The sequence below is a fragment of the Drosophila tropicalis genome, unplaced genomic scaffold (assembly GCF_018151085.1).
Source record: "Drosophila tropicalis isolate 14030-0801.00 unplaced genomic scaffold, ASM1815108v1 contig_443, whole genome shotgun sequence".
Lineage (NCBI taxonomy): Eukaryota > Metazoa > Arthropoda > Insecta > Diptera > Drosophilidae > Drosophila > Drosophila tropicalis.
In genome coordinates this window covers 2,156,438-2,173,870 of record NW_027172907.1, presented here as the reverse complement: position 1 = coordinate 2,173,870, position 17,433 = coordinate 2,156,438, and the positions used below count along the sequence as shown (strand labels likewise).

Below are 17,433 nucleotides of genomic sequence, written 5' to 3'. Positions count from 1 at the left end.
TCAGAGATATAAGTTAGCGAGACAAATTTAACGCTTTGTTCTTGTCTAGAAAATGTCAATATTTTTGGACATAAAAAAATAACCGCACATATGCCGCATACAAATCTCACGGGTGACGTGTCACGAACTATCTCGATATTTTTTGAAACCAGGGCTGGCTGGGTAAGTAACTAACTAGTTCACTATTTAGAGACTATTCAAAGGGGAAAATCCAAAAAAGACAAAATTTAAATGTTGAATTGTAATCAGAATGGTTCGTATTTTGTTTCTTCATCCTGATTTGGGTATCGGCGGTGCCGAACGTTTAGTGGTCGATGCCGCCTTGGCGCTCAAGAAGCGTGGTCACGAGGTTAGCTTTCTGACAAATCACCATGACAGCACCCATTGCTTCAAGGAGACAGCGGATGGCAGCTTTCCCGTGCAAGTAGTGGGCGATTGGTTGCCACGCAAGCTCTTTGGACGCTTCTATGCCTTCTGCGCGTATATGCGAATGCTGTACGCGGCCTTCTACGCCAGTTTCTTTATGCCGCAACGGGAGCAGATTGATGTGGTCTTTTGTGATTTGATTTCAGTATGCGTTCCGATCTTGCGCTTGGCTCGTCATCGTCCACGTGTCCTTTTCTATTGTCACTTTCCTGATCAATTACTTAGCTCAAGGGAGGGTCTACTGAAGCGTTTGTATAGAGCACCCATCAATTGGCTAGAGGAACATACCATTGGGCTAGCCGATAAAGTGTTGGTTAATTCCAAATTCACGCTTCGCGTCTTCCAGGACACATTCCGTCATCTCCGGACAACGCCGGATGTTCTCTATCCATCGATACACACACAGTATTTCGACCAGATGGTACAGAAACTGGATCAGCGCTGCACTGTGCTGGACGACACTGTGCATCCGCGTGTGCCACGAAATGCCTTCATCTATCTGGACATCAATCGCTATGAGCGAAAAAAGAATCATGCGTTAGCCCTGCGTTCATTACGTCTGCTGGGAGACATGCTTCCCGCGCTAGATTTTAAGCGCTGCCACCTGATTATAGCCGGTGGCTATGACACGCGCTGCCTGGAGAATGTGGAGCATTATGCAGAGCTTGAAAAACTTATGACAGAGTTGGAGCTGGAGGAGCACGTCGTGCTGCTGCGTTCGCCTACAGATGAGGAAAAGTGTCGTTTACTCTATTCAGCCCACTGTCTGCTATACACGCCCGATAATGAACATTTCGGCATCGTTCCGTTGGAGGGCATGTATTTCACCAAGCCGATAGTGGCATTGAATAGCGGTGGACCCACAGAGACTGTGGTTCACAACTCCACTGGTTTCCTTTGCGAGCAAGAGCCTAAGAGCTTTGGCGGCGCCATGTATCAGCTGTTCCGTGATGAGGCGCTGCGCCTTAAAATGGGCGATTTGGGTCACAAGCGCGTGCAGCAAAAGTTTTCATTTGACGCCTTTGCGGACAGATTAAATAGTATTGTCCAGGAGTTGATACCCAAACCATCTTCGAAAAAACTTGAATAAATAACAAATAATAATTGCTAGAAACAAATATTTAAAGTAAGGAATATTGTGGAAAGGGGATCAAGGGATCTAAGATTCATTTCTTCTGTTTTTTTTTTTTTTTTTATTCTTCAGTTTTATGCATACATTTCGAGCGTACGTACATATATATATATAAATTTAATTATCGTTTCAAAATCAGACTGAGATCAGACTGCGGACTGGGGGTGGCCACTGGGCGTTTTACTCTTCACGCATGTAAAGATACAGATAGCCCAAATCTTTGGGTGGATTCTGAGACTTGGCCACTTTGGTGTCATTGAAAATGACCCATTCGCCATCCTTGCGTATGTGACAGACATAATGTCCCACCTGGGCCGATGTGCCCATATGAGAGATGAATGCCACAAGCCTATATTTCCCCGAGCCATCGCGATAGTTGGTGGCGGTGGTGGTGGAAGTTGAGGCCTCTGTGGTCTGGACAGCAATTGTCTGTTGTTGCGGCTCATCAATGCTGTCGGCGTGCGAGAAAATCCAATCGGTGGCTCGTTCAACGTTGCCATCGGTGGCTTTGAGGGCAGCAACAGCCTGACGCTCATCAAATCCCATGCTCATCAGCATGGCCAGACTTTCGGGATTGGCCACAAATTGATTGGCCGCACTATCGCCAATACTGTTATTGGGCACCACAAACGGATCAGAGATATCCTCGTCGCCAATGTGCTCAATTAGCCAATTGGAGGCGGCTTCTAGGCCGCTGTTTTTGGTGTGGAAGCAGGCCCTCTTGCAAGCCTCCTGTGGGAAACCCATATTGACTAGCTCTGACATAACAGCCTCGTCGAAGGTGAATTTGGGCTGTTCGGCCGGTGGCTCTGGCAATGGCTCCTCGCCGCTTTGTAGGCCACCCAGAGAGCGCCACGACGATAGATCCAGTTCATCGGGCATATCAACTGAGACATCTAATTTCTTGGGTACCCAATCGTCACCCAAGGTAAACTTACTTAAATGTATCATTAGAAAATCGGGCATGGTGGCCAAACGGGTAGACTTCTTGGCATTAGTTTTGCCATTAATGGCTGTCGAAAAAAATTGCTCGATTAACTCCGAGCCGAAAAAACGCTCCAGACAAGCCTGCAACGGCACCTTGTGCCGCACAATATCCCCCGAAGGACGCTGGCCACTTTCACGGGCAGCCTGCTCTCGTTCCTGATATTCGCGCACCTCAGTCAGATTGGTGGCCTTATCCAAAGGAATCGGCAAGCGGAAACTATATTCCTCCCGCGTCTTATATTTAACTTTCCGACTGGCCAGACATTCAACTCGATCCTCAAGCAAAAACTTTAAAGCATCTGCCGGATTGGACTGATTACGCGAATTGCGATCCAATAGGGTAAGCAAATGCAAATAAAAGTCGTTGGCATCCTGCTGTTGTTTCGTGCTAAAATCCGGATGATTCTTGCCCACAATATTCTTAAACATGGCAGGCGATATGCCGGTAGCATGCTCCGTATCCAAAGTGTTCTCCACAATGCTGCTATACTTGCCCGATTGTAATCCATTGCCCAGCTTCGACATTTGAATATTAAAGTCATTGGCCGGATCACTAGGAAACTCTTTGAAGTAACACTCAGCACCGCTGCCCACAAAACGCTTTTGGAAATCCGGTATGACAAAGAGCACTTGCATCACGCTATTAATATAACAGGAGTTACCCAAATTGCGCATTCCTGTATAGCCAGGCCCGGCTAGGGGTGTCAGTTCGCTTTCGCTCTCTGTCAAAGCGGACCATTCGCCGATACGCTGATTGATCTCCAGTTCCAATTCCACCATGGATTTCTCGCTCTTTTTCATGGCTGCCATGTTAATACCAAAATGGGAGAGATGCTTTTCCAAATGTGGATCAAAGACCATATCATCCTCTGGATAAGAAAATACATCCGACTTGCCATCCGCAGTAATAGTTCCCAATTTTACAGCCAATGGATATTTGGTATCATTATAGTGAGCAACCGCATGATCATTGCCGCCACTGCCATCAAAGAACTTGCGACCGCAGAGTATGGAACCATCCGTAAGATTTAACCATAAATTGTTAGTCAAATCACATTTCTCGCATTTCCAACCCGATGGCGGTATTTTTTTGCCGTTGTCCAGCTGATGGAGATTCTCGGCATATTTGGATGTTTGGCGTACTTCTCCATCCCAAGTACCTACGTCGACACCCCCGCCCCCGAAAAAAAACCATTAGCTAATCTAGTAGGAATTCAAATGATTATGTTTACCAGTTAAAGTGGCCTTTTCCAATTTCGCAATTGCCGAATCGGCTGCTAAAATTGCCTCCACTGCCTGAGTGACACGCATTGGCAGCTCTGGATCGGGATAGGGTAACTTCTTCTCCAATTGCGGGGACACTACGATGCTGTAGGTGTCCTTGATCTCATACTTTTTGGCCATATCAGTCTCATTGTAGCCACCTTCTACTCCAATGGCCAGCCGAGTAATTTTACGCTCCGGACCAGCGGCCTCTGTATCAGTCTCTTGATCCTGGGCCTCTCTCTCCTTCAAAGTTTTCTCCCGCTTGATATGCAGGAACACACAATTTCCCGTCTTGGTAGCATACTGTCTAACATATGCCTCACCAAAGCCAAGGAAACTGTTAAGACATACATACAGACCTGTCGGTGTCTCTGGATTATCATATGAGTAGACGCACTCGTCTTTGTATATGGGCGCAGTGCCTATGCCGGTGCCGGTGCCCGAGCCGCAGGGAACGTTCACCTTAGATAAATGCTTTCGTAGTTCTTCCATTATTTTATACAATTTGACTCAATTCGATTGGAATAATGTTGACAGAGCTATATTAAAATATCTACAACTACGATTGCTATGTACTTCTAGATTTTTTGAAGCTTATTGCTGCAGCGATTGCTGCGACGCTTTGGCGAAAAAATGCAACAACAAAATTCGCGTGTCACTCAGGGTAGAGCTGAGTAAGAAGTTGATGAAACTATCGATCAAAGTCCGTTAAATAAGTCATCGATGTTTTGTAAAACGATATTAGTTTATAAGTTGTACTCTTGATGGGAAAATTTTCCTAGTGCTGGTTATTATTAAATATTTGCCAATGAACCAATTGGTCCAATAAGACTACATCAAACCAAAAGCAGTGTGCCCTTACATACATATGTGTTTAGGCCCATATGCAATGTGACATTTTTTGACATAAATCCCTGAAATCAGAAGATGCAATAAGCCCATTGTTATATTTTGGACTAAATCACTATTTCGTACCTACATATAAACATAATTAAAAACGCTACACGACTTTAATATATATTTACCAAGCGAATTACTATGTGCAAATTTATCGTACCATCACTAAGTTATCGATGGAAAACATTTACATATCGATAATTTTTTGCAGCCCTCGCTGAAGCAAAGATAAAGAAGTGAAGAAAAACGTAAGATTTTTCAAATTAATTTTTCGTAAACAAAACTAAAGTAAAAATGTGCAAAAAATATAAAAACCGTGTCCGAACTGCATATAGAATATGGATTATATAGATTTATATGTGCTGCCGATAATTTCACAAGCTTTTGTTTTGCAAATGCAAACGCACAATTTTCGTAGAAGCGCGCGCCATTTTGTTTTTGGATTTTTTTTGTCGAAGAGGATTTTCTCGTCTCTGTCTCGCTGTAAATTATGTGTGTGTGTTTGAATTGTTGCCAAATAATAAAGATACATCCGAAATGAAGTTAAATGCAATTTACAAACAATGAGAAACCATGTGCCCCAGGCAACGAAAACTAAATTCCCCCAATACGCTCAGTTCTCCCTCAGTCCCCCCCGCTGTGGAAATTAACGCGCGACATCGTCACATAAATAAAAATGCCACTGAAAATATCGATACGATGATTAAAGCGAACGAAGAAGCGGAGGCAACAAGATTAGTACGTCGGTTGTGGTCGTGTGAGTGGGAGGGTGGTAGGTGGTGGGGTAGAGAAGATGGTGGTGGTGATGGCGGGCGGACGCGCGCGGTAGTGGCGACGTCGGATGAGGAGGAAGAGCGGACGCGCTAATTACGTCATAAGAATCAAAGAAAATTCAAGGTCTTTGCTAGCCAGTCAGACATAAAGCTATTAGATTTCGTTACGTTTTTATCAAAAATAAAACTTTAGCCAAAGGGAAACAAGTACAAAACACACACATAGACGTACAAATACACAGGCATACGCAACTGCGTGTGTGTGAGTATAAATTTTTCGCGACTGTGTAATTACATACACACGTCTCAATGTTGTTTTTGTTGTTGGTGTTTTTTTTTTTTTTTTTTTTGTAAGCAGCCGAAGCGAGAGAGCAAACAGCAGCTGTGAGATACATAGAAACCGTAAGAAAAAAAGAGCGCCCGCGAGAGAAAAGGGACGGACGGACTAACAAAATGAGAGGAGCGCTCTCTTTGGCGCATAGGCCAACAAAAAAAAATTTAAAAAACACAAAAGATTTTTTTCAATTCATCACAATACGCGAAGGAGCTGAAAAAGTGTGGGGATCGAGAATGGAAATGATTAAAAAATGATTGATGTATGTTTTGTTTCCTTTTTCTTTTGCAGCCAATATGCATACGCTGCGTGCGGCATAGAATTCTTCACTAAAAAAACACCCCCGCCCACCCCCGAGTCCAAAATTAAGCGCCACCAGCAACAAACATAGAAACACAACCATCAAACACACATACATATAAATATATATATATATAAATATATATAAACACTGATACTTGAAGGCGCCTCCGAAAAAGAATATTGTACATAAATTTTAATTAAAAGAAGAAATCAGACAATTGCAACTGTGGAACGGAGGAGAAAGAGAAAGACGACTCGACTACAAAAGCAACAAACAACAACAGAAACAGCACCACTAGCAGGAACAACATACAAAAAAAGTGAAAAATAACAACAGCAAAAATCAATAAGAGCGGCAGCCAGCGGCGATAAAACAAAAAAAAAAAAAGTGTTATCAGTTGTGTTTTCGTCATTTCGAGTTGAAATTAAACTTTGTTGTTGTTGTATCTGTTGTGGCCTGAGCAGTAGCAGCACCAAGAGATAGATAGACAAAGCAGGAGACTCCGTGAAATTGACACAGAAAGAGTGTCGTCTCACAAGAGGGAGTGGGAGCGTGTAAAGGGGGGAGTGTGAGAGTTATATAGAGAGCGGCGGTGGCCGCTGGCTTATAGCTACCGCTCCCGCTCGCCCAGCCCATCATCATCATGTCTGTCCAGCAATTCTGCCTACGATGGAACAATCATCAGCCGAACTTTATATCGGTCTGTTCATCACTCCTACACAATGGTACATTGGTGGATGTGACCCTGGCTGCCGAGGGTCGTCAGTTGCAAGCCCATAAAATAGTGCTCTCCGCCTGCAGTTCTTACTTTCAGGTGAGTAATAGTGACACTGGATCTTCTCTCTCTTTAATCAATGACTAATTGTTTTCATTTTCATTACCTTTTTTAGGCTTTGTTCACCGCAAACCCTTGCCAGCATCCGATTGTCATACTTAAGGATGTGCAGTACGATGATCTCAAGACAATGGTTGATTTCATGTACTATGGTGAAGTAAATGTATCCCAGGAGCAGCTGCCGCACATTCTGAAAACGGCCGAAATGCTAAAGATTAAGGGTCTGGCCGAAATGCCAACGGATCCGGCCACTCTCACTAAATCGGACAGTAAATCGTCTAGCGATGGCACTGAACTTGTTGGTCCTAATGTGGCTGGCTCTGGTGCTGGAGCTGCTGCCGGTAGTTTAGGTGCCGGCAGTGCTAGTAATGTTGGCGATTCTCTTTGGAGCAGCAGTGAAGCGCAACAATTTCAACAGCAACAGCAGCAGCAACAGCAACAACAGCAACAGCAGCAACAACAACAGGCGCAGCAGCAGGCTCAGCATCATCACCAGCATCACCAACAACAGCTGCAACAACAACAACAACAGCAACAACAACAGCAGCAACAGCAGCAGCAGCAACAACAACAACAGCAGCAACAACAACAGGCCCAACACCATCATCACCAGCATCACCAGCATTCACAGCAACAGCAGCAACAGCAAGCGCCGCAATCGCATCACCATCAGATGCGACGCACTCCATCTCCACTTAGTGCAGGTACCTCGCCGGCTACGCGGCGCAAGAGATTGCGCAAATCCTCGAATAACGGTGAGTGTGATTTGGGTAAAGCATCGTCGCAGCTTTTTTAGAGTTTTATAAATTCATCTGTATATCATCGAGACTGGCATACTCATTTCCCAAATTTTTTTCCCAGGGTCGGGCGAGCGCACTAACTCGGATGACCATCAACAGCAGCAGCAACACAACAGCTCTCTGGATGCCACCGCTGCGGGTGCTGCGGCTGGCATTAGCTTGGCACAGATGAGCCAAATGCCATTTGGAACGGGTGGTAATACGGCCGCGACCATTGGCAACCTGGCTGGCCACTCCCTACATGCGGCCAAGCTGCTTAAGGAGTCGGCTAGCAGTGAACTAGAGCCTCAGCCTCAGGACTCGGATTTGGATGATGGCCATGGACATATCCATATGCAAATTGTAATGAAATTGGTCAAGTTAACCCCGTTCTCCTCTCTTGCTCTGTCATATCGAGTATTTTACTAAATTTCCTCATTGCTTTGCGCCAATTTGAATTGCAGAAGCCCGAAGTGGACATCGGTGGAGTAAATCAGTCGATGCCCCTGGATATTTCTGGCGCCACCACACCATCAGAGCATGATGCACCCAATTCGCAATCATCGCATTCTGGTAAGCTTTGAACATTTAGTATTAACACTCTCGCATACTTTTATACTTTACTCCTCCTTCATTCATCAAAACTCATAATCAAATCAAATATCACTTAGCTAGGGACTAAGAACCTTACGATTCGAGAGGTTTTGCTTATTTTCTTTTTGTTTTTAGTTGCTTGTTATATTTTGTTTTGAATATCATTTCGTGCAAAAACTATTATTTATCAATCAAACAATCAATCGGTTCACTATGAACACAAATCGATCGCAAGTTGCATTAAATATATCGCGTGTATGTAATAAAAACCCATTTCACAGAAGTAATAATGTTGCTTATATTGACTATCTGCCGCTGAATTTTGTAACCTGATACGAGAAAAGCTGAAAAATCAAGAACAAATTTAAAACGGATGCCTTAATCTCATAGCCAACTATAATATCGTTGTTTTTTGAACCAATATGCCTCCCTTATAAAATGAATCCATTCCTACATGCAAACTTTGCGGCATTATAATCTACCAGTAGGTTATTTAATTCGCCTCGAAAATTTCTGTTAATAAAAATATACATACATATGTGTACTTTGACAATAGGCATTAGCTTTCGCCCGTCCATCCTTTTATGATGCATCTCATCACCACGATAAATCATTTCACTTGCATTTCATCAAACCAAACCAAAAATTTCAGTACGCAAAGCACTTGGAGAAATGAATGCTAAAGCTAAATATATATACAATTGAAAATAATAAAGTATACAAAATACAAAAATAAAAAAAAAAAACAAAACAAAAAACAAACATTTAAAACAAAATAATAATCGATTATTACCGAATAAGTGCCACAAAACCAAAGCAAAATCTAAACCAAATCAAAAACAAAAGAATATATTGAAAAATTAAAATATAAAAAATGAAAAAAAAAAAAATAAGAAATAAATTCAATTTACTTGTAAAAAAAAAAAAAAACATAAAATCAAAACACATTGACCAATTTACCGAAATTTTCTATGTTTTACTTAACACACATTATTGTGCATTGTAAAGAACATCCTGCCTGATCTTGGGAATGGGAGAGAGCTAGTAGAGTACAGAGATCTAATTAAATGATTCTGATTCAGATATATATACATGAATATATATAAATATATATATATGTATGTGTATATATCTAGATAGTTTATGCATCCTCCGCGTCGTTGAAAGCGAGTTCCAATCAATATGAAAGTCCTGCAAAACCGATTGATCTTCTTTCTTTTTGATTCATTTTGTTCTTTCTCGATTTCGATTTGTTTTTTAAATTAGTAATTTCCAACACAAATTTAAGTTGATATTCATTTATTTTGGGGGTAATTACATCAAGAGAGAAAGAGAAAGGGAGAAGAAGAGCGAGCAAGATTTAGAGAGAGAAAGAAAAGAGAACGCGTAAGCCGGTTTCCTTTGATGAAAATTAATTTAGCATTAGCAATCTTTCTACTACAACTACTTTTATACCTACTTCTATTCTCCTTGTTGAACCACTACCACAACCTTCTTTATACCGTAACCTTGTGCCCGTCCCCGTCCCTGACCCCAGACCCAACCTCCCAGTCCCCTTCTCTTTTTAACTTAAACTCGAAACGAACTCAGAGCTAGAAAAAGTAAACTCAATTTCGATCGACAAAAAACAATTCTTTCATAAGCTGTCTCTCTCTCCCCTTCCCAGGTCTGCAATGGACAGTTGTCGACTCAAACTATTCGCGCTTTTCCCTGCCCGCCTGCCAGACCAACTTGATTGGCAACGGCGGCGGCGGCGGTGGTGCCGGAAATCAAAGCAGCGGCGCGAATAGTAGCGGTGGCGTAGGCGGCGGCGGTGCCAGCGGTACCACCAGTGACCAGCGGCAACAACAACAGCAGCAACAGCAACACGAAGCGGCCCAGCAACAGGCGAGCCAACAGCATCTGCAGCAACTCCATTACCAGCAACAACAGCAACAACAACAGGCGGAGCAGCAGGGTGGCTCTGGTCAGGCGTACTCGTCGCAGATAATAACCGTGAATAACCTAGTCAGCGGTTATACGACAGCCGCCCAAAATCTGTCGCCCACATCCCCCAACGAATCCAATATGGTGCAATCGGTTTATAGCCAAGGTCCCACGCCCACCCAATCGCCGGTGCATTCTGGCGTTGGTGGACCAAGTGCTGCAGGCAATAACGGCGCGGCCAGTGGCGGAGGTGGCGGGAACGGAGGTGCTGGTGGCCAAGTGGTCAAACGGAAGCGTTCAGTGAATCCCCAAGGCGATGAAAATTTTATACGCGCCTTGGAGGCGGTGCGAACTGGAGGCATAGGTTTCTGCAAAGCAGCCCGCCTTTATGGAGTGAACAATCGTACGCTTTGGTTGGAGTACAAGAAACGGGGTTATCCTGTGTCTAGGCCTAGCATTAAAGCCCGTGTGGTTAAGCAGGAGCCAAATCTATCGCCATCGCCAACACCGTCAACGAATCCCGGCGATGACAATACTAATGAGACGCTCAATATGCAAATGCCGCCTCAGCCTGAAACGCCAACGCCCTCGCTTATGTGTACGCCGCATCATGCTAGTTTGGCCAGCAGTGGGGGCTCTTTACCTGGCAGTGGCGGCGGCGGCAATACCCATCCGGCCATTGGCGTGATGAGTCTATTCGATGCTCGCTACATGGACTCACCGGGCAGTGTGCATACAATGACGCGGCAGCGATATATCGATGCAAGTGGAGCTGGTGCCGGGACCGCTGGCACGGGTGCGGGCACCATAAATGTGAATCCGGCCGCTGCAATGAATCTACAGAGTATTAACTTTAACTCAATATAGAATACGATTTCAAGTCAGATGCAGGCGGCGGCGGCGGCCACATCAGTAGCAGCAGCGGCGGCAGCAGCAGCCTCAACAGCAGCAGGACCGGCCACTCTGCTCCAGGCAGCTGCTGTTATGGCGGCAAGCCATGAGCCGGAACCAATGAGCATATCAGCTGTGCCCATGTCTGTCCCGATGCCCATGTGCCCGGTGCCCGTTCCTGTGTCGGTCTCTGCCATGGGTATGGCTGCACATAGCTTTCTAATCAATAATTTCGTTACGGTGACAGCCCCGACGGTGGCGCCAATGGTTAATAGTACGCTGCCGCCGCTGGTTAACACTGGCCTGCAATATTTGGAGAAATCATAAGACAAGCACGAGCCCCTACGACCAGACCATACCGGACAACCCGCCGCCCCCACCACTTCTCCTCCCGATGTGTAAACCCCAATAATAATTAAACTCGATACAGGTATTAGAGCAATGGCAGCAACTAGTGTACATACCAGAGGGAGAGGAGTATCACCACCATGGCTACCAACTAATAATAACAATCACCACCAAAAGAAGCAGCACAACAACAACAATTCACAAAGTAGTAGGATGACAACGACTCTCCTTCCCCACTACCACCCCCTCCACCCCAATCTTCCCTTAAAAAAAAGAAACAAATAAAAGCTGAAGCTAAGCTGAGCTGAGCAGAGCATAGAGAGCAGGAAGAGCCGGCCACACTTGTAATAATGCATAGAACTTAATTCCTTAAGCTTAAAGTTTTGAACCCCATACATTTTTACAATTTGTTAACTAAGAGATCGGTAGTACAGATATAAATTTATATATCTTTATATATATATATATATATATATATATATGAAAATCATATTGTAATTGTACATAAATTATAAAATTTTATTAGTGTTAATCACGAGCGCCGGAAATGATTTATATATATAAATTATATATATATATATACCAACACCAACAACAACAGATCTTAATATGCCAATGCATTTCGTAATCGATAACAATCCCTTTGTACTTCGTCTGCTTTGAAATGAAAAAACTGATACGTTTTCAGTTAACCCAATCAAAATTTTAAATCATCTTTCGCATAATATTTTCACACAGATTTTCTTTTCATTATGCATCCACTTGATAAATTTAGAGAATATGCATTGGCATCCGATTACTTCGACCATTCGAAGATTATCTTTTACTTCTCTCTTCTCTCCTAACGAATTCCAAAAATTTCATCAATTACGTTACAAAACAAAAAAAAAAAAAAAAAAAAGGAAAGCGAAAAGAAAATAGCCAAACAATCGTTCATTTATTCATTCATTGATTTAAAACAATTTAAATCAATAGTAGTATCCTTTTAATAATTTGTGTATAGATGGAAAATGCAACAGTTTTAGTTATGGATTTATTTAGGCATTAAACTAAACAGTAAACTTACAAATTATATATAAAATTGAAGAATTGTATAATATCTATGTATGTACGAACCAATATATATGTGTATATATATTTGTAAATGTTGAACTTTTTTTTTTTTTTTTACAAATACTTTTGCAAAAAAAAAAAAACAAAATATGTTTACACCCCGCCACCTCACCCATTACCTGAAATATGATGGCCCATATTGACGTATATATCAGCCTCTTGATCAGCACGACTTTGGAATTGCCCGAAAAAGTGGACTATATTTCTTTGTAAACAAAAGATATGGTTTTGTTTTTCTCAATTCATTTTAAATTATGGCAAAGTTTAAATAGAATCAATTGTGGGAAGGTTTGGAGCGTAAAGCAAAGCAATTGTTTAGTAATTTTGACTTGACTGAATATATATACTTTTGAAAGATACATATTGGCGAAATTAAAAAAAGAAAAGAAATAAATTAACAATATAATCTCATAGCATTGACCTTTTAGTTTGAATATAAATTTGCTTGATTTGCGAAAAACGGTTTGGGAATGCAAACTACGGCATAGCCGAACTTAGGCAGGCTCTCATATCCTTTTCTAAGTCTTTAATGTTTTCCTTTTTTTTTCTAAACGCTCTTCACACACATACAAACACACGACACACACATACAACGACAATGATTTCTTTCCAAAAAAATTCATAAAATAAGCCGAGTCTCTCTGTTGATTGTTATCAAATGGATTGAAATGTATCCCTGACCTCACCTAACAACCCCACCTCCACCCCTTGCCCCCACACACAATCACAATCCTTTTACATCATATAGCCACACACATATCTTGAAAGAGTTTCGGATTATTGGATTTTTGTTAATAGAAATACAACCACAAATATATAGATATATTTCTTTGTACATATTTTAAATATATAACCCAAAACCATATATATGTACATACCTACCAGACACGATATAAATACGGTACAGCAAGTTAAGTTAATGACGGACAGCAGAAGGCCATAAATTATGCAATATATATAAAACAAAAACAAAAACCTAATTAACTCGTAACCACCCAAAAATCCTAAATGGAGACTGCAGCTAAAGGCAAAAACAAAATGAGAAAATAGTAAAACAAAACTAAATCTTAAAACTAAAACTTAGAAAACAAAAAAAAAAAGAAAACAAAAAATTAAAGGAGAATTTAAAGAACAAAAATACAAGAGTAAAGATGAAGGAGAAAGGAGAACGAATACGATAACGAATAGTGGGGTTTTTTTTAATACGATTCATATACATATTGTAACTAATAGAGAAGAAAACAAAACAAGAAAAAAAAAAAAAACAACTTTTTATATATTGTGTCAAGGCATACTAAGCGTGATTTGTTAGAAGTCATAGAAAAGTAAAACATAAACCTTAATAATGGACTTTTTATTACAATGTACTACAAACCAGAGAGATCCATTTCCCTCCCCGGACCCCCCTCCCCCTACACACACACCGAAAACATTATAAAAAAAATGAAACGCAAATCCAAGAAATACATAAAGAAAATGAAGATGAACATAAACTTAAATGTAAACAAAACACAAAAAACAAGTAAAGTAAATAGCAGAAACAATAAGCAAGTATAACTAACTCTGTTTCCTACAATTGCAAAAGGTACCAATAACTATGACTATGGTAGTTATGTGTGTTAAATATATATATAATTAATTAAAATAACGCAAAGAGCATAAATGAAACGATTGTATTATAAGTTGCATGTACGATGGAAGATGATGATGAGAAGATGAAGAAGATGCGATATCATGTACGAAGTGAAAACAAACATTCTAGACTGTAGTCGATGTGCAAGAAACGAATAAACTTTCAAAACTACAATGTAACCAACCACCAGATCGATGACTTCACTTCCCATGGACCAAATAACTCTACACACTTTCACTCTCATTCTCAACAGGAAACGATCTGGGAAAATAAACATTTTTTACTAACTATGCTTGCATTTATTTGTGTTTCTTGCAGAACCGAGTCCAGCGCATGCAGCACATCCGCATCCGTCTTTGGCGGCCACAAGTAGCAGTAGCGTGGGCAGTGGTGGCAGCTTCGATCGCTCCATAAGCTTAGCTGAAGTTGAGCCAGTCGAGGGCGCGGCCACACAGCCATCGCCATCGTCCAGTGTGATGGGGACCAAAAGGAATCGGGTACTAACGCGCCAGCCGCGGGTGAAACGCGATAGCGATAGTTTATCATCGACGCAGCAAATATCACCGGATACGGCTGCCACAACCCTTGATTTTGATCCGTTTAATGCGGCTGGAACAACGACAGCCACTGCTAGGGACTATTCGACAACATCATCATCGCATCAACAACAACATCATCAGTTCACGCCAGCTGCCCATCAGTTGCATCATCATCATCATCATTTGCTGACTGTGCCGCCACGTATTGAGCGGCATGCTTCAGAGCCGGCTCCTAGCCTGGGATCTTCTACGCCACATCTGCTCAGTGTGCCGCCGAGCACGCCGTATCTCATCAAGCAGCATTCGGATCCGTTGCTGCCGCGCCAACACTCTTTGCATGGAACTGGCGGCTCTAGTTCGGCATCCTGCATTACAGGCACCAATCCGTTTGCCCCGCTGCATCGACAATACTCGCATCCGCTGTCCGGCAGCAATGCCACCTATGTGTCACCGACGCCGCTACATCATTCGCATCATATCTCGCTACCCGAGTCAATATACGCATCGGGATCACCGCCTCCCGCGGGCTCATCACAGTATGTGGTACCTACGCGTGTTGTTGCTGGGCCCGCGTCCAGTGAGACAGCTCTGACGCCAACGAATGCCAGTCCCAATACCTCCTCGTTGGTGTCGTCTGCAGCAGCAGCAGCGGTCTCTGTGGTGACATCTCCTACGCCTGGTCCCAACAATAACAACAATAATAACAGCGCCAGCAGTGGCAGTATCAGTCGCCAGCCATCATTCTCACCCACATATGGGGGCAGCTCGGAGCCGGCTCCGGAGCGACGCTCCTCACCACACTCTCACCCCATCGATCAGCAGCAGCAGCAACAGCTACGCATCAAGACCAGCGATGCAGCTAATGGAGGCGGAAATAAGCTTCGCAGCTCTAAATCGGCAACTGGGTCGAGCAACACACATCATTTACATCCCGGCCAGACGACGACGAGTAGTTCGTTTGAGCATTTGCCCACGCTTCGCGTCAAAAACGAGGAACTGCAGCGTTCGGTGTCTTCCCCACAGGTAAGAAGGCGCACACACTCTGATCTCTAATCTGAAATTGTCTAATTGTTGTTATCCTCTTTTGGCAGACCCAACGGGAAATCATTACCTTGGAGAATCCGCGTTCTAGTCACTGCCCGGTAATACGGCCGGGTCCGGCATTGGGTTGTAATTTTTGTTGGAACACCATCGATGGGCATGGACGCATTTTGCGCCGCAAAACGAAATACCATTGTCCTGAGTGTCAAACGAATTTGTGTATTGTGCCCTGCTTCCAGGAGTATCACGAACGGCTCAATAATGAGGCAGCTGCCGGCAGCAGTGAGAACCAAGTGAACACCAGCAGCAGCAGCAGCAGCGGGGCTGGTAGCAGCAGTAAAGGATCACCCTATGTCAGCAGCGGCAGTGGTGGTAGCGGCGGTGGTCCAAGTCGTCACTATACCAAAACGGAATCAATATAAATAAACAAAATGGGGCCAATGATCAATGGATCATTATCCCCAATTTTGTTTCAGCCGGCATATTTGTATTTGTGGCACGACGGCCTTTCAAATGAAATCGGGTTTAATCTATGGATCGGGTGTGGATCTATAGAATGATTCAGGGAATCGCCGTCTGTCGAATTTGTTGTTTTGTACGCAGTATGCAGAATTTCTGACATGCTGCATCGAAAATTTTTTCATTTGTTGCGGTCCCACTGTACACAATTTAATGAAATCCCCTAAAAAGGAGTACAAGGACTGCTCCAGAGGCGATTATAAGGCGCCATATCCAAAAAAAAAAAAAAAGAAGAAGAAGAAAGGAGAAAACTAAAATTGTTTTTGAACCTGTGCAACGGACGGAATCGGGGCACAGGATACTGTAAAGTAAACCGAAAACTTTTGCAGCAATTGAGCTAATCTATATTTTTTTTTTATGAAATCCCTAAACTATATGTAAAATTTTATTTATGTATTGTATGTACCTATGTATGTATGTGTTTGTTCTTGTACAAAAAGGAAAAAAAAAATCAAAACAAAACTAAAACAAAAAAAAAAACGAATTAATGCAAAGAGAAACTAAAAATATATATACGCACATACATACACACATACATGTATTGTATGTGTATGTATGTATATTAACAAGAATCGAAACGATGTCAGCGGAGCGGCGCTAGCGGTGTGTACCAACAATTTCTAAAGCTCGAATTAACAATTAGGTTTTCAACAAGTACAATTTTCCCTACCCACAGTCTACACTTATAGGATCTTATATACATATATATAAATATATATATACATACTTAAGTACAGCATACGTCCCGTCGGGCACCGGGCACCGCTGCGCAGGCGCAGACCTTACAATTGTTGTAATTAATGTTTTATACGTGTCATAAGGAAACCCGCATTGAGTTCAAAATGTGCACACACAATGTTTAATTCTGAATGTTAAGTACTATGTAATACAAAAACAAAAACATCCAAAATAAAAACCTTTTTTGCGGAGACCATTGAACAGATACTTTAGTAGTCAGAACTAAATTCATATATTTGGATATACATAGTTTCATAACCCTATTGCAATTCAGCGTCTCTTCTAGGAAGTGAATATTCAAGCTTTTAATATTTACACACTTTTTGTCAATCGGTTAACCGATTTAATTATGTTTAGC

At 42.3% G+C, this 17,433-nt stretch overlaps 3 protein-coding genes across 8 annotated transcripts; 2 read left to right on the top strand and 1 right to left on the bottom strand.

Moving 5' to 3' along the window:
- Nucleotides 1–189: 189 nt before the first annotated feature.
- Alg2 (alpha-1,3/1,6-mannosyltransferase Alg2) lies at nucleotides 190–1,546 on the top strand. The gene has a single exon (XM_068285941.1). The coding sequence runs from the start codon at nucleotides 251–253 to the stop codon at nucleotides 1,514–1,516; it is 1,266 nt and encodes a 421-aa protein (XP_068142042.1). The 5' UTR covers nucleotides 190–250; the 3' UTR covers nucleotides 1,517–1,546.
- Nucleotides 1,547–1,614: 68 nt separating this feature from the next.
- Usp5 (ubiquitin specific protease 5) lies at nucleotides 1,615–4,482 on the bottom strand. Its single transcript, XM_068285940.1, has 2 exons — nucleotides 3,778–4,482; nucleotides 1,615–3,705 (listed from the first exon to the last, which is right to left on the bottom strand). Exons 1-2 carry the CDS (start codon nucleotides 4,301–4,303, stop codon nucleotides 1,739–1,741), a joined length of 2,493 nt encoding a protein of 830 aa, XP_068142041.1. The 5' UTR covers nucleotides 4,304–4,482; the 3' UTR covers nucleotides 1,615–1,738.
- Nucleotides 4,483–4,864: 382 nt separating this feature from the next.
- Nucleotides 4,865–17,280, top strand: BtbVII (BTB-protein-VII). 6 transcript variants are annotated; one of them, XM_068286431.1, is made up of 7 exons: nucleotides 4,865–4,956; nucleotides 6,107–6,933; nucleotides 7,010–7,709; nucleotides 7,816–8,096; nucleotides 8,198–8,306; nucleotides 14,557–15,800; nucleotides 15,869–17,280. In XM_068286431.1, exons 2-7 carry the CDS (start codon nucleotides 6,763–6,765, stop codon nucleotides 16,238–16,240), a joined length of 2,877 nt encoding a protein of 958 aa, XP_068142532.1. In that variant the 5' UTR covers nucleotides 4,865–4,956; nucleotides 6,107–6,762; the 3' UTR covers nucleotides 16,241–17,280. The 6 variants fall into 6 exon arrangements, with proteins under 6 accessions (XP_068142532.1, XP_068142533.1, XP_068142531.1 ...); XM_068286432.1 differs by lacking the exon at nucleotides 4,865–4,956 and adding an exon at nucleotides 4,971–5,200; XM_068286430.1 differs by lacking the exon at nucleotides 4,865–4,956 and adding an exon at nucleotides 4,971–5,446.
- Nucleotides 17,281–17,433: the final 153 nt, after the last annotated feature.